The sequence below is a fragment of the Thamnophis sirtalis genome, unplaced genomic scaffold, assembly GCF_051295495.1.
Source record: "Thamnophis sirtalis isolate CommonGarterSnake01/CBP01778 unplaced genomic scaffold, rThaSir2_p1.2 scaffold_5, whole genome shotgun sequence".
Taxonomy (NCBI): Eukaryota; Metazoa; Chordata; class Lepidosauria; order Squamata; family Natricidae; genus Thamnophis; species Thamnophis sirtalis.
Window position 1 is genome coordinate 132,640,925 of NW_028261385.1, and position 13,064 is coordinate 132,653,988.

Here is a 13,064-nt window from a genome sequence, read left to right on the forward strand (position 1 = left end):
TGTTTATAAAAATATAAGTATTTCAAGCAGTATCTAGTATTATTTATCTTCAAATTCTAAAGCAATCAGCAAGTCTGAATAAAATCTTATTTTAGCATATCTAATTAAATGCACGCACACACACACACACGGAAAATTGAGGATAAAGGCACAGAAAACATAAGCTGGTGCAATATATAGATCCATGTGGAAAGAAACAGTGTATCATTTTGCAAGAAATTTCTTTCTAGAATAAATCTCAAGCAATAAACAAGTGACTTAATTCTATTTTATATTTTCATTATTGAAAATGGGGAAATACTGTAAAAATACAGAAAGGTTTATCCTAAAGTGCTATATACTATTAGTAAGCATTACCAATGAACATCAGTTGATGGTTTCTCTTTAATCTTCAGACTGATTTCACTCCAATATTTTAGAGCAAAACATTGTAAATGCTATTTTAAGAACATTAATAAACAGAGAAATATACATTTTATTCAACAATTTGCAAGCCAGATTAAACCATCTCTGAATCAGGTTCTTTCCAGATTATGCTGTACAACCTCCCAATGATTATTTACATTAGAACATGACTTTTTGAATTTTCATTTTGATGTATTCTCTATTTGAACCAAAGCTTCCTTCTCATGGGCTTCAATTTCCTTCAGCAACTCTTCTTTTTCCTTGAAATAATCCCGGAACCATTGAATGTGTTCTACTTTTTGTTTCACACTTAAGTAGGGATTTTTGGAAAGTCCGCATGTTACAAGTTCCATGAAGTGGCGAATTGGTCCTTCTTTAGGAAAGTCTGCCAAATGCTTATCCAGAAATATATGTTCATAAAATTCAGCATCATCTTCAAGTCCTGACAAAGGAAAAGATACAATCACTGTCAAAGCACTTCAATTCACAACCTCCCAGAGCAGATTGCCGTACCTTGTCTTATAATTTGCAAATTATTTGCAAACATTAATCCCTAAGACAATGTTCTTACTGATATCTTGAGCTTTAAAAAGCCACTCTGATAATTATTAGTTTTTTAAAATACTACAATTTTTTTTATAAATTTAATACATTGCTCAGCTGACCAAGTAAATGAAAAGCTTTATACATCCTCTTGTGCTATCTGGATGTCCCCAAAAAACATGTACATTTTTTGAGTCTATCATTCAACTTATATATTTTAAAAAGTAAAATCCATGAAACTGAAAAGAGCAGATAATTTATTTATATTTATCAAACTTTTTTTTTATTTAAAAAAAAGATTTTATTGGTAAAAAGAAAATACAACATCCATAACTTGTAAAAAACAATACAACTACATTTCGAGATATTCCCATACTATCAAATCATTATAAACATCAAAGGTTAGGTATCTTATTCCTTCCCTCCCTCTTCTCTTCCCTCATTTCTTCTTTTCCATACCCTTTTCTTCCCTCCCCCCCTTACTTCCTTCTCCCCAAACTTATATACAGTGGTACCTCAGTACTCATTGATAGATTCCAGGAAGCATGATGAGTATCAAAAACAATTGAGTACCAAACAAATTTTTCCCAAAGAAATAATGTAGTGCAACAATGGCGAACCTTTTTTGGCTCACGTATCATAAGGGGGGGGGAGCGCAGGGGGGTCCCATAATGCAACGCACCCCCCCAGTGCGCATGCACGCATGAGGCGCTCCCCCCCTTTTTTGCATGCCTTTTTTGCCCTCCTCAGGCTCCAGAGGCTTTATAGGAGCGTGGGGAAGGCGAAAACAGCCTCCCCTGTCCCCTCCCCCCCCCCCCGGGAGGCCCTCCGGAGGCTTCAGGGACCTTCAGGAGGCTTCCCTAAAGCCTCCGAAGGGCAAAAAGCAACCCTATGAGCAAACCGGAAGTCACTTCCGGTTTGCTCGTAGGGACGGTTTAAACCCTCCGGAGGCTTCAGGGACCTTCAGGAGGCTTCCTTGAAGCCTCCCAGTTTGCTCATAGGACCGTTTTTAGCCTTCCGGAGGCTTCAGGGAAGCCTCCTGAAGGTCCCTGAAGGCTCTGGAGGGCTTAAACCGACTCTACGAGCAAACAAGAAGTCTGTTCCCAAACTTCTGGTTTGCCCAAAGGGCCATTTTTTTTTGCGCTCCAGAGGCTTCAGGGAAGTTCCTGAAGCTCCAGAGGGCCTCCGGGTGGTGGTGGTGGAGGCTCTTTTCACCTTCCCTAGGCTCCTATAAAGCCTTTGGCGCCTGGGGAGGGCGAAAAATGGCTTTTAAAAAGGCTGAACTCAGCTGGCCAGCTGACAGGGCAATGCCTCACGTGCCCTGGCAAATGGCTCCGTGTGCCACCTGTGGCACAAGTGCCATAGGTTCGCCATCCCGGATGTAGTACAAGGCAGTTGACAGCGATAAGTTCTAGCTCAAACAAACAATGAGTACATGGACAAAATGCACTGAGTACCAAATTCGATGAGTTTCAAAGTGACTGAGTACCAAAGTACCACTGTACTGCCCATCTTGTAGTTCAAGGTAACTCTTGATTAAGGTGTATCTGAGAGGACCACATAACATCTTTTTCACTTATCACGTGAAATTGTGTCCTGTTTTCTTCAAATATTTGAAGTAGCCTTTAATTCTCATTTTGAAGACATGAAGTAAAAGGGATCTCTTTGTTTTCCCAGAGGTTCATAAAAAGTGATGGTAATTCAGAATTTTTTTGTTTGTTAACTTATTTAAACAAAATAAAATAAAAAACAACTATGTTTGAAAACAGTCAAAAGTCTAAAAAAACAATATGCAAATTCTGCAAATGACTTACCCATTTTTTGTACAATATACTGTACTGTACTGTCCCTCTGAATCTAACCTCCCAAAACCTCCACCCCCAATTTTTACTGAGCTGCTCAGAGCCCTTTTAGGATACTCACCAACTTCATTATTAATTGGGAACTCCCAAAGTTTTCCCTCATTTGTCCACTGTATCATCTCCTCAAAACCATTCTGGGGTGGAAGTGAAAAGTTGGATGTAATGGTTTTGGCAAATTCTAGATCCCAAATTGTTGGCATGTCAAAACGTTTGAGCACCCCTAATGTTTGGAAATTGAAAGTTGGAAAAATTGACACGCTATAACAGCATAGCACAGCTCAATAAAAGGACAACTGTTTTCCATACCACTTTTCTGTTCTCAATTTTCCTTACAAATTCACGTGCTTTATTAGCTTCAGAGCTGACTGAATGTATATTTCAATTTAAAAATTAATTATTGTTTGAAAATATGTTCAAAAATGCTACATGAATGAAGAGTACTATGAGGATAAGTACTCTGACATTATTTGAACTAGCAGGAAAAGTGAGAGAAATTATAATTTTATTTCTTTATGTTTCAGTCTGAAGTGAAAATAAAAAAAAACTGGATAAATTTTCTCTAGCTTCCCTATAAAGAAATCTGTTCCTTAAAACAAATGTTGTAGTTACAGGTGATCCTTGACTTACAATCACAACCGAGACAGGAATTTGGGTCATTAAAAAACGTGGTTGTAAAGCCAGATGTCATTGCTTACCAACAGCAATCTCTTCCTTTCCTGTTGTGGTTGTTAGGGGTTAAAGCAGTGGTTCCCAACCTATTTTGGCCATGCCCCACCTAAGCATCTCTAAAATCCTGATCCCCCCCCCCCCCCGCACCATGACATACAATTCTTATTTTACTCAAAAAGTGAACTCTACTCACATATAGGAAGCCTAAAAGGCCATTAATTTGGTTTAATCAAGGTTCAAATTGCCCCCATTAAAAATCAAATCCCCCCCCCTAGTGGGGCCTTGGCCCCATGTTGGGAACCATGGAGCCAGAGTCAACTTTGGGCATTGGATTTTTTTAAAAAAAAAATCTTACCTAGAAATGCCAGGAATTAAAAACAATTTTTTTATATGTGAAGCCTGCACTCAGTTACTAAAGAAACTCTTCTCTGACTGAGAGCCAAATGTCTGCATTTAACATAGTTTTCAACACTTCTATGCAAACACCAGGTAAAATTCCCTCAATTTTTATTGATTTACCCTGTCTTGAGTATCTGGTTTCAAATTCTCCCTTGCTGTTAAGCAATTAGCCTCTTCTCCAAATACACATAGGGAATTTCTATAACACGGTTTGTGGCATGTTCAAGATTAATGCAATGAGCATCGAGTGGATGAGTTTTATTACACTCAAATTATCTTCTGGTATGATTATAGTAACTATTTTGTGACTAACCTGTTTTACGTGCTCCCTCTGATTTAGGAGTGAAAATCTGTAGCCTTTCTCCAGAATAGAGATTCCTAAAATAATAATAATTAAAAATTCTCCTTTTGCTGAAGGATCCATATGAATAATTCTGAACTCTGTCCCAAACAGTTTGAAATCTTAAACATACTCCTCTGATCTGTTTTCAAGCCATCATTGCCCACACATTTTTCAATCATGTAACAATAGTTGCATTGTTCATGCAGTCACACAGACACAAAAACTAAATTAAATTTATTTATACACATGTGGCCACCCAACTTGCCAAAATATGACTCTAGGCAGCGTACAATCAGATTAGTTTTCCATAAACAAGAACAAAAGCAAAACACATAATTGGTGCGAAACCACATATGATCAGACTCTCCCAGATATCTTGAGGGAATATCGAAGTCTTCAAAGACTTTGTGAAGACCAACCAGGCTAGAAGGCCAGTGGAATCATAAGGAGAGACCATTCCATAAGGCAGGCATTGCAGCCAATTACCATGCTTCCTAGATTCCAACAGATGGCATTGTTTTGAGGAAGTGACCTAATAAGGAATGCTCGTGGTCACAGGAAGGGATACGTTGGTTGGGATGTGAACATATGAATTTTTCAATATGAAGACAACACTGCCTTGTTAGTTGAGAATCTGAAATATTTTCTGCAAAGGAAAAAGACAGACTACATGGTCCAAAAAGGATCATGGATCTAAAAATATACATATCAAAGAGTAATATACTGTATTTAACAAGGAAATGGACTGAACAATTTCATATTGGACACAAATGGGGTAAAAGTAAGTACCATATTTTTCAGACTATAAGACACACCTTTTTCTCTCAAAAAAGAGGGTGAAAATCTTGGTGCGTCTTATACACTGAATACAGCACTTTTGGCTTCCCGAAACCCTGCCCACTTTGCAAAAATGGCCATGCATAGCCTTTAGGAGGCTTCCAGAGTGCTCCTGGGGGCTGGGGAGGGCAAAAATGAGTGAAAAATGGGCCATTTTTTGCTTGTTTTTGCTTTTCCAGCCCCCAGGAGCACTCTGGGAGCTTCCTAAAGGCTGTGCATGTCCCCCCCTTTTTTTGACATAAATCGAGCCCGTTTTTGCAAAAAAATTGGCTGTTTTTCAGAGGTCTACAGAGTGCAAAAACTTTTTTAAAAATTTGCCTCTTCAAAATTTTGGTGCATCTTATACTCCAATGTGTCTTATACTCAAAAAAATATGGTAGCTGCATTGGTATATTTTGGAGAAATGTTGATGAAAAGCTGGAAAGGGTATAGAAAAATTTTAAGATATGGAAATAATAGTTGAAAGGTAATATGTGGAATATACTTTACCCCAAGAAATAAATGCTTGTTGAATGAAGCAAAAATTACTTGTATAAGAGCATGCTTCTGTCTACTGTTGATAATTTTAACATAAAAAGGGTGATGTATGAAGGAGTGTATGGATGTGATAGATGCAACATTGGTTAGTAAGGTAGAAGAGTATGGAGGGATACAATAAATGCTGCTAGTACAATCTAACTTTAGCTATATTTCATTTTTGTATCATGCTTTACTTTCTTTGCAATTTTGTATTGCCTTTCTGAAAAATGTTTAACCCAAAATGTTGTTTACGCCAAAAAGGAATAGTGAGATGGGGAAGAGGTTGATTAGAGAACTCTCTAAAATTAGTGACCTATTTTGATGATTTTTAAAATATCTGTTTGTTTTTCAATATCTATGCTCCATGACTGATATAGCAGTTGCACAACATCAGGTCCACAGAGGCCATCCCTTTTTCTGCAGATACCCAACAGCTAAAGAATAATAGCAATAGCAACAGCACTTAAGACTTATATACCACTTCACAGTAATTTACAGCCCTTTCTAAGCGGTTTTACAGCCTATTGCCCCCAACAACCTGGGTCCTCATTTTACCGACCTCGGAAGGATGGAAGGCTGAGTCAACCTTCAGCCTGGTGAGAATCGAATTGCTGAGTTGCAGTCAGCAGCAGTTGCCGGCAATTAGAGTTTACATACTGGTACCTGCCAGCCTTAAGCTATTTTATTAAGCCTGATTTTTATGGCATATTAAAAATGTGACAAGTCTAACCTTCTGTAGCACGTGACAATAAAGTGGGAGGGGGGGATAAGGAGAAAGAATGTGGCATGCTTCAACACAGCAACATTTGGCCATCCTTGTACAGGTAGTCCTTGACTTACAACCACAACTGAGCCCAAAATTTCTGTGGCTAAGCCAGGCAATTGTTAAGTAAGTTGTGCCTCATTTTGTGACTTTTTGCCACAGTTTTTATGTAAGTCACTGAAATTGTTAAGCGAATCTGGCTTCCCCATTGACTCTGCTTATCAGGAAACCAGATGGGAAGGTTATAAATGGTAATCACATGACCCTAGGACAGTGCAATGTCATCAATGCACCACAATTGTCAAGCACCTGAATTTTGAGCATGTGATCATGTGGATGCTACAACAGTCATATGTGTGAAAAATGGTCATAAGTCACTTTTTTGGTGCTGTTGTAACTTCAAATGGTCACTAAATGGATAGTTGTAACTCAAGGACTACCTGTAATGATTTATAAATTCAGGATTTTAAAGACATACATGCAGAAAATCATCAAGTAAAGTACCTTTTAATTCTACTAATTTCCTTAATATGTGCCATATTGCCATCTTCATCTTCATCACATTCAATTTCACTGGATGCTTTGAAGGCTTTTCGTTTCATAGGTTTTCTTCTAATTTTCATGCTTGCCATAAACTTGCTAAAATTAAAAATATTAGCATGTAAATATTGGAATGTATTGAAGGATGCACAGTACAGATTTTTTGTTCATGTTTGCTATTCTGGTGCAATAAAGAAATGAAACATAAATATGAAAATGTAAAGAAAATGTAAAAATATGAAAATATGAAATTGTAAAGAAAAATTCAATTGTGTGGATATTCTGAAACCTATTCTTCCCACACCTCCTTCCATCTTTCCCTATTTTTTTACACAGACCAGAAACCTAGCAGCAGTGACTATATTTTCTGTGTTTGAATTATGGTAATGGGAACCGTATAAACTAAAGAAGAGTGACAAGAATGCTTTTAAACAAGCAAATGAACTCCGTATCCATCATCTTTACATAATTTACAAAATAATGCAATTCGGTCTACCCTTCTCCGGAAGATCAGCCAGAACAAAGCTATCTTCCCTATTTCCTTAGAATTCAGTAGGAATTTGTAATGGCCATTACCACTGATCATATTGCCAGTCTTCAGTGATAATGTCTTCCCAAACATTACGGCAGTAACAGAAAATGCTCTGTTTAACCTTGCATTATTTGTAAGTAGTAGACTGAAAAATGAGTGAAGGTAGTTACTGACGCCTGACCACAAAGAATTCTGTAAGTCAGCACAAGCACCTTAACTAGATTTGGCTGCTGAAGATCAGAGAAGTTCTATTAAGGAAGTAATGAAGATGCACCTGACTGCTAATCTAGAGAACAGGGAAAAGATGCTGTTGGCAAAACTTCCAGAATTTCCAAAAGAAACGTAAGTATCATTTATCATCATATAAATTAGCATTTTTAAAAGAAGGCAAATAAAACCAAATTATTACTATTGTCTGTTTTCAATGTGATAAGCATATTATGGGAACAGAATTATAGCTACAAACCTTAGGTCAGCTATCTTATGCGCATTCATTTCTTCCTTGTGCTTTTTTACCAAATGCAACAGTTCCGAAGTTGTCTTTTCTTTATCGAATGGGAGTGAAGATGCAACAGCAGAGGCTGCTGCCTCCAATTCTGGGACGTGTTGGTTGCTGAAAAAAGAAATCCAAAATATAAATGCTCATTTTACATTCTTTGTTGCCCATATTTTGCTAACCTTCTGAGAACAGGCACAAAATTAACAATGAATACAGTAGAAGAAAGCATCATTCAATTTTTTTAAAATACTCACACTATACTAGCTTCAACTCTTTCAAATAGGGAACCGTTCTCGGTAAAGCAGGACATATGTCCACTTGATTCCTTATTAGTCATTGAAAGGAAATATTTTCCAGGCCTTAATTTTTCTATTGAAAAACGGCTTCATAAATGTAATAATTTAGTAATGGTTAAATTATACCAATTGCATAATACAGTAAGACAACTTTTAACATTTCAATTACTGTTTTTTAGGTGATAATCCCTCACAAATATTTTAAATTATTCACTCTTTTTATCAGAAAAAATTCCATTTCAAACTGGCCATTTTCCTATTCAAATCCCCTTAATTTGCATAGGAAATTTTCCAATTCCTTGTTTTTCCCCTTTGGAAATTTGAATCACTATTAATAAGACCAAATCCTCATTATCAGGAAAGTTTGTTCTGAAAAATGAATCAAACCCAAATATATGATTTTTTAAAAAATATTTAGCCCAGTCCTCTTATGATTGATCAACATCAGGCAGGCTCCAGATAACATATTTCTAAAACTGCGAAGTACTAGCACTAACAAGTATTCTGGTTATCTTCATATTTTCATCTCTAAGGAAAAAAAGCTACACATTTCTACAAAAAGATATATCAGTAATGTTTACATGCATCTTTGCATATCTTACAGTATGTAACCCCGAAGTAGTCAAACTACTGTACTCCATATGTTGCTAGATTCTAGCTCTCATCAATTGCAGTTATTATAAAAGCAACAGCATCTGGAGAACTTCAGATGTTATCCAGAAAACTGAAGGAGATGTAATCTACTTTCTTCCACCTGTATAATATTTTTATATCCTTGTCCCTCTCATATGCAGCAGATAGAACTCTTTCTGCCTAGTCAGTTGATCAAAGTTCTCTAGTGGATGATCAATGATTCACAATGAAAAGGCAGAAGCCAGGACACCAGAACAAGCAAGCAGAAAAGAAGACTAGCCCAATGCTTATAATGAAAGCAAAAAACAAAAAGGGCTATGAGAAACATTAATGCAAGGAAAAGAAACCTGGGATTGTTGAGGAGCCCACATAAGGCTTTAGCTGTGGTACTGCAGAACTGCGGTAATAAACTGCTAATGCCAATAGAAACAGCAACAGGTATCCTGGTAAAGAGTCAGTTGGGCCGATTGGTGAAGATACCAGGATAGACACCAGGAGACTGAGGGTTCTAGTCCCTCCTTAGCATGAAAACAGCTGGGTGATCTTGGACCAGTCACTCTCTTTCAGCCCAACTCACCTCACAGAATTGTTGTTTTGGGAAAAATAGGAGAAGGAAGGAGTACTGTTTATGTTCACTGCCTTGAGTCATTTGTACAAATAATAAACATGGGGTACAAATAAACAAACATAAAATGAATAAATAGGACTGTCTAGTTCCTGGCAATTAGTTGGGGGGTTTTCTTTGTTCCTTGCCACCACAATTTGGCAAAACAATTTAAGGAGAGAACTCTTGGGTTCATACACACAGCCCACAGGTTTGGATTCCTTGAGTGAGAATGACTTCACACAAAATCAGAATAAAGAATGTGAAGAATTTTTCCTTATTTTCACAACACAATCAGAGGTGAGTTGCTCCTGCTTCGGGCGAACCGTTAGTAGCAGCAGCGGGAGGCTCTGCCCACCCACACAAGCGTGCGCGCATGCACAAGCAAACCGGTAGTAAACCAACTAGAAACCCACCACTGAACACAATGAATAAAGCTGATCATTTCTGAATCAGACAGAATACATACCAAGTGTCCTTCTGGCTCTTTATTATTTTTCTTTTAAATACACCTTTTATTTATCGTATTCATTGCCCCTTTTTGGTATGTATCAAACAGCCACAGTATTTGTTGACAAACAGTATGAAAATATGCTACCTTTTTTCATCATCTTCCAGCAATTTGCTTTGGGAATTCTCCATAATCTTCTTCTTTGTACTTAGTTCTATTTTCATTCCATGGATTAATTGCAGCAAATTTTTCTTTTTTTGTACTTCTGTTTCCTGCTCCTGTTCTGGTGAAACATTTGTATTGGTGCAGCTGATTTGATCATCTTCCTTACTGCAGAAGGTAGTGGTGGTACTAAAGAATTTGTGTCCTTTACTAGGAAAGATGTAAAAAGCAGACTAATGATACAGATTTTTAATTTTTTTTCAACCTAAAAACTCATAACAAGAGATTATTATGAGATCATGCAAATATGTGCAACAAGACTGAGATATATAAAACATTTAATGTTTTATGGTCAGGTAATCCCAGGGTTTCTTTTAATGTCAAAATAATGTTAAATGTTAAAACATACAAAATGTGCCTTATTTCACAAAGCTGCTATACTATACTTACTATACATATAGTAAACTCCACCAGAAACTTGCATTTGCTCTTTATGTGTAAATTTTAAAAATGCAATTCCAGGAAAAATATACGCAATATAAACTTGTTAGCATTATTTAATAATAATCACACCTTTGTTTTTGAGTTTTTCTAATGTTTATTCAATTTGTATGGCTGCCCATCTCAAACAAGTGATGCTGGATGGCAATCACAAGATCAATTAAAATCCAAGCTACACTCACAATACAAAAAATAATAATGAAATATATTCAGCAGCCAAGAAAATGTGACAATCCATAGATGTTAAAATAATCAAGAAATTGGCTCCTTCACATACTTGGGACTTCAGGCCAGGACACGTAACTAGGCTTTCAATGCCTTAGTAAATATTTTTCTGGAGGAGAACCATATCCACTGATTTTGAGTAAAGAAAATAGATGCTATTTTGCATATAAAATTGATTAGAACCATTTTTATATGGTTAGGGTTTACAGAATGGGGGCTATCAGATGAGAAAATCCCAAAAGTAACACTGGGTGTGTTTGACAGAGACAAGAAGGAACTCCCAAATTCCCACAGTATGAATTTTGAAGAAAGAGAATTAGGCTGGATACGTTCATCTTAATGTAGTTTAAGCACACTGCAGTGTTTTTTTTAAGAGGTTGCCACAAAGAAGAGGGGGTCAACCTATTCTTCAAAGGACCTGAAGGCTGGACAAGAAGTAGTGGATGGAAACTAATCAAGGAGAGAAGCAACCTAGAACTAAGGAGAAATTTCCTGACATTTAGAACAATTAATCAGTGGAACGACTTGCCTCAAGGAATTGTGGGTGCCCCAATCCTGGAGGTTTTAAAGAAAAGATTGTCTGAAATGGTATAGGTTTTCCTGCCTGAGCAGGGGTTGGACTAGAAGATCTCCAAGGTCCCTTCCAACCTCTATTGTTCTGTTATTAACATTGAATCTTTATTCTGTTATTGTAATCATGTGTAAGACTATTGTTGCTGAATCAGCGTCCGTATTCACCCAGTACATTAACACTATTCTGATTTACAAAATTGGTCGAATCTGTAGCAACCACAACCAAACCTCATGTCTTTCGTGAACTCACCCCAAAACCTCCTGAGCGAGCTGAATTTAATATTAAAAAAAGACGTTTTGTCCCTCTCTCACCTCTAAAACCTACCGCCTGCGCACGATTCGTCACAGAACACTCCAAAGAACCCTTGGAAAAAGAATGATGCGGAGAGGCAACACCCACCCACCCCTTGCAAACATCTGAAAGGAGAATATCAATTGCCTTAGAAACGGGGCATGGAAGACCGATACTCTTACGGGGGGGGGGGAGTCACCTTCTTCTCTCCCAAGGACGTACCTGTGCAAGGCCACCGCCACGTCCTTTCGTGGAGCACCAAAGCACACCACAGCACAGAGCCTCCCGGGGACCCTGGCGCTTCTCCGCCACATTATCCTGGAAGCGACAAGGAGTCACGCTCAATCTTTCCGTACCACAAAAGGCTTCCGCTACAAGGTTCCGACAAGGTCCCGCCCCACCAATCCGTCCGGAACGCAAACGCCCAAATATTGGTTCCGCAGGCGGATAAACCTTGCTCTCTTTGGGTGTTGTTTTTCGTTCTAAACGAGGGAAAAGGGACGCAGCCGTTTAAATATTTACTGCATGCATGTTGAGAGGGTGGGAAATGATGATTTCTAAAATGTATTGATGACGTTCACCTAATACCCTAAGCCCCAAAGCTAGCTAGCTGTCTGTCTGTCTGTCTGTCTGTCTATCTATCTATCTATCTATCTATCTATCTATCTATCTATCTATCTATCTATCCCTATCTCTCCTATCTATCTATCATCTATCTATCTATGCCTATCTCTCCTATCTATCTATCTATCTATCTATCTATCCATCCATCCATCCATCCATCCATCCATCCATCCATCCATCTATCTATCTATCTATCTATCTATCTATGCCTATCTATCTATCATCTATCTATCTATCTATCTATGCCTATCTCTCCTATCATCTATCTATCTATCTATCTATCTATCTATCTATCTATCTATGCCTATCTCTCCTATCTATCTATCTATCTATCTATCTATCTATCTATGCCTATCTATCTATCATCTATCTATCTATCTATGCCTATCTATCTATCTATCTATCTATCTATCTATCTATCTATCTATCTATCTATCTATCATCTATCTATCCTGCATACAGAGCGAGGTGACAACCAGGTCTAAATGTGCGGCATGCAAAGGGGTAGATCCAAGAAGGGGGTTTAATTTACCAATTAAATTAAAAGGTAATTTGAGGGTACTCTCGGAGAGCACGCTTGTGTTCTTGCAGACGTTTCATTACTCAAACGAGATAAGATCCTCAGTGATGATGTTACCTAGTAGTCTGGGTAATGAAATCTCTGCAAGAAAACAATGAAGCTCAAAGAGCACCAAGGACCCCTTATGTCGACCCTGAGCTACAAATATTCTCCTTTAAAAGGTAAATTGCAAAACGCCCCAGAGACTCGAGGCCTCCCCCGCTCCCTCTAAA

At 37.7% G+C, this 13,064-nt stretch overlaps 1 protein-coding gene across 2 annotated transcripts; it reads right to left on the minus strand.

Annotated features, from left to right (window-relative positions):
* Window positions 1-254: 254 nt before the first annotated feature.
* MRPS31 (mitochondrial ribosomal protein S31) lies at window positions 255-12,071 on the minus strand. Of its 2 annotated transcripts, XM_087716927.1 has the most exons (8): window positions 11,871-12,011; window positions 10,043-10,262; window positions 8,166-8,280; window positions 7,879-8,025; window positions 6,845-6,979; window positions 4,192-4,256; window positions 2,872-3,030; window positions 255-847 (listed from the first exon to the last, which is right to left on the minus strand). In XM_087716927.1, the coding sequence occupies exons 2-8, from the start codon at window positions 10,053-10,055 to the stop codon at window positions 588-590; spliced, it is 894 nt and encodes a 297-aa protein (XP_087573053.1). In that variant the 5' UTR covers window positions 10,056-10,262; window positions 11,871-12,011; the 3' UTR covers window positions 255-587. The 2 variants fall into 2 exon arrangements, with proteins under 2 accessions (XP_087573053.1, XP_013908273.2); XM_014052798.2 differs by lacking the exon at window positions 8,166-8,280 and having other exon boundaries at window positions 10,043-10,267; window positions 11,871-12,071.
* Between the last annotated feature and the right edge of the window lie 993 nt (window positions 12,072-13,064).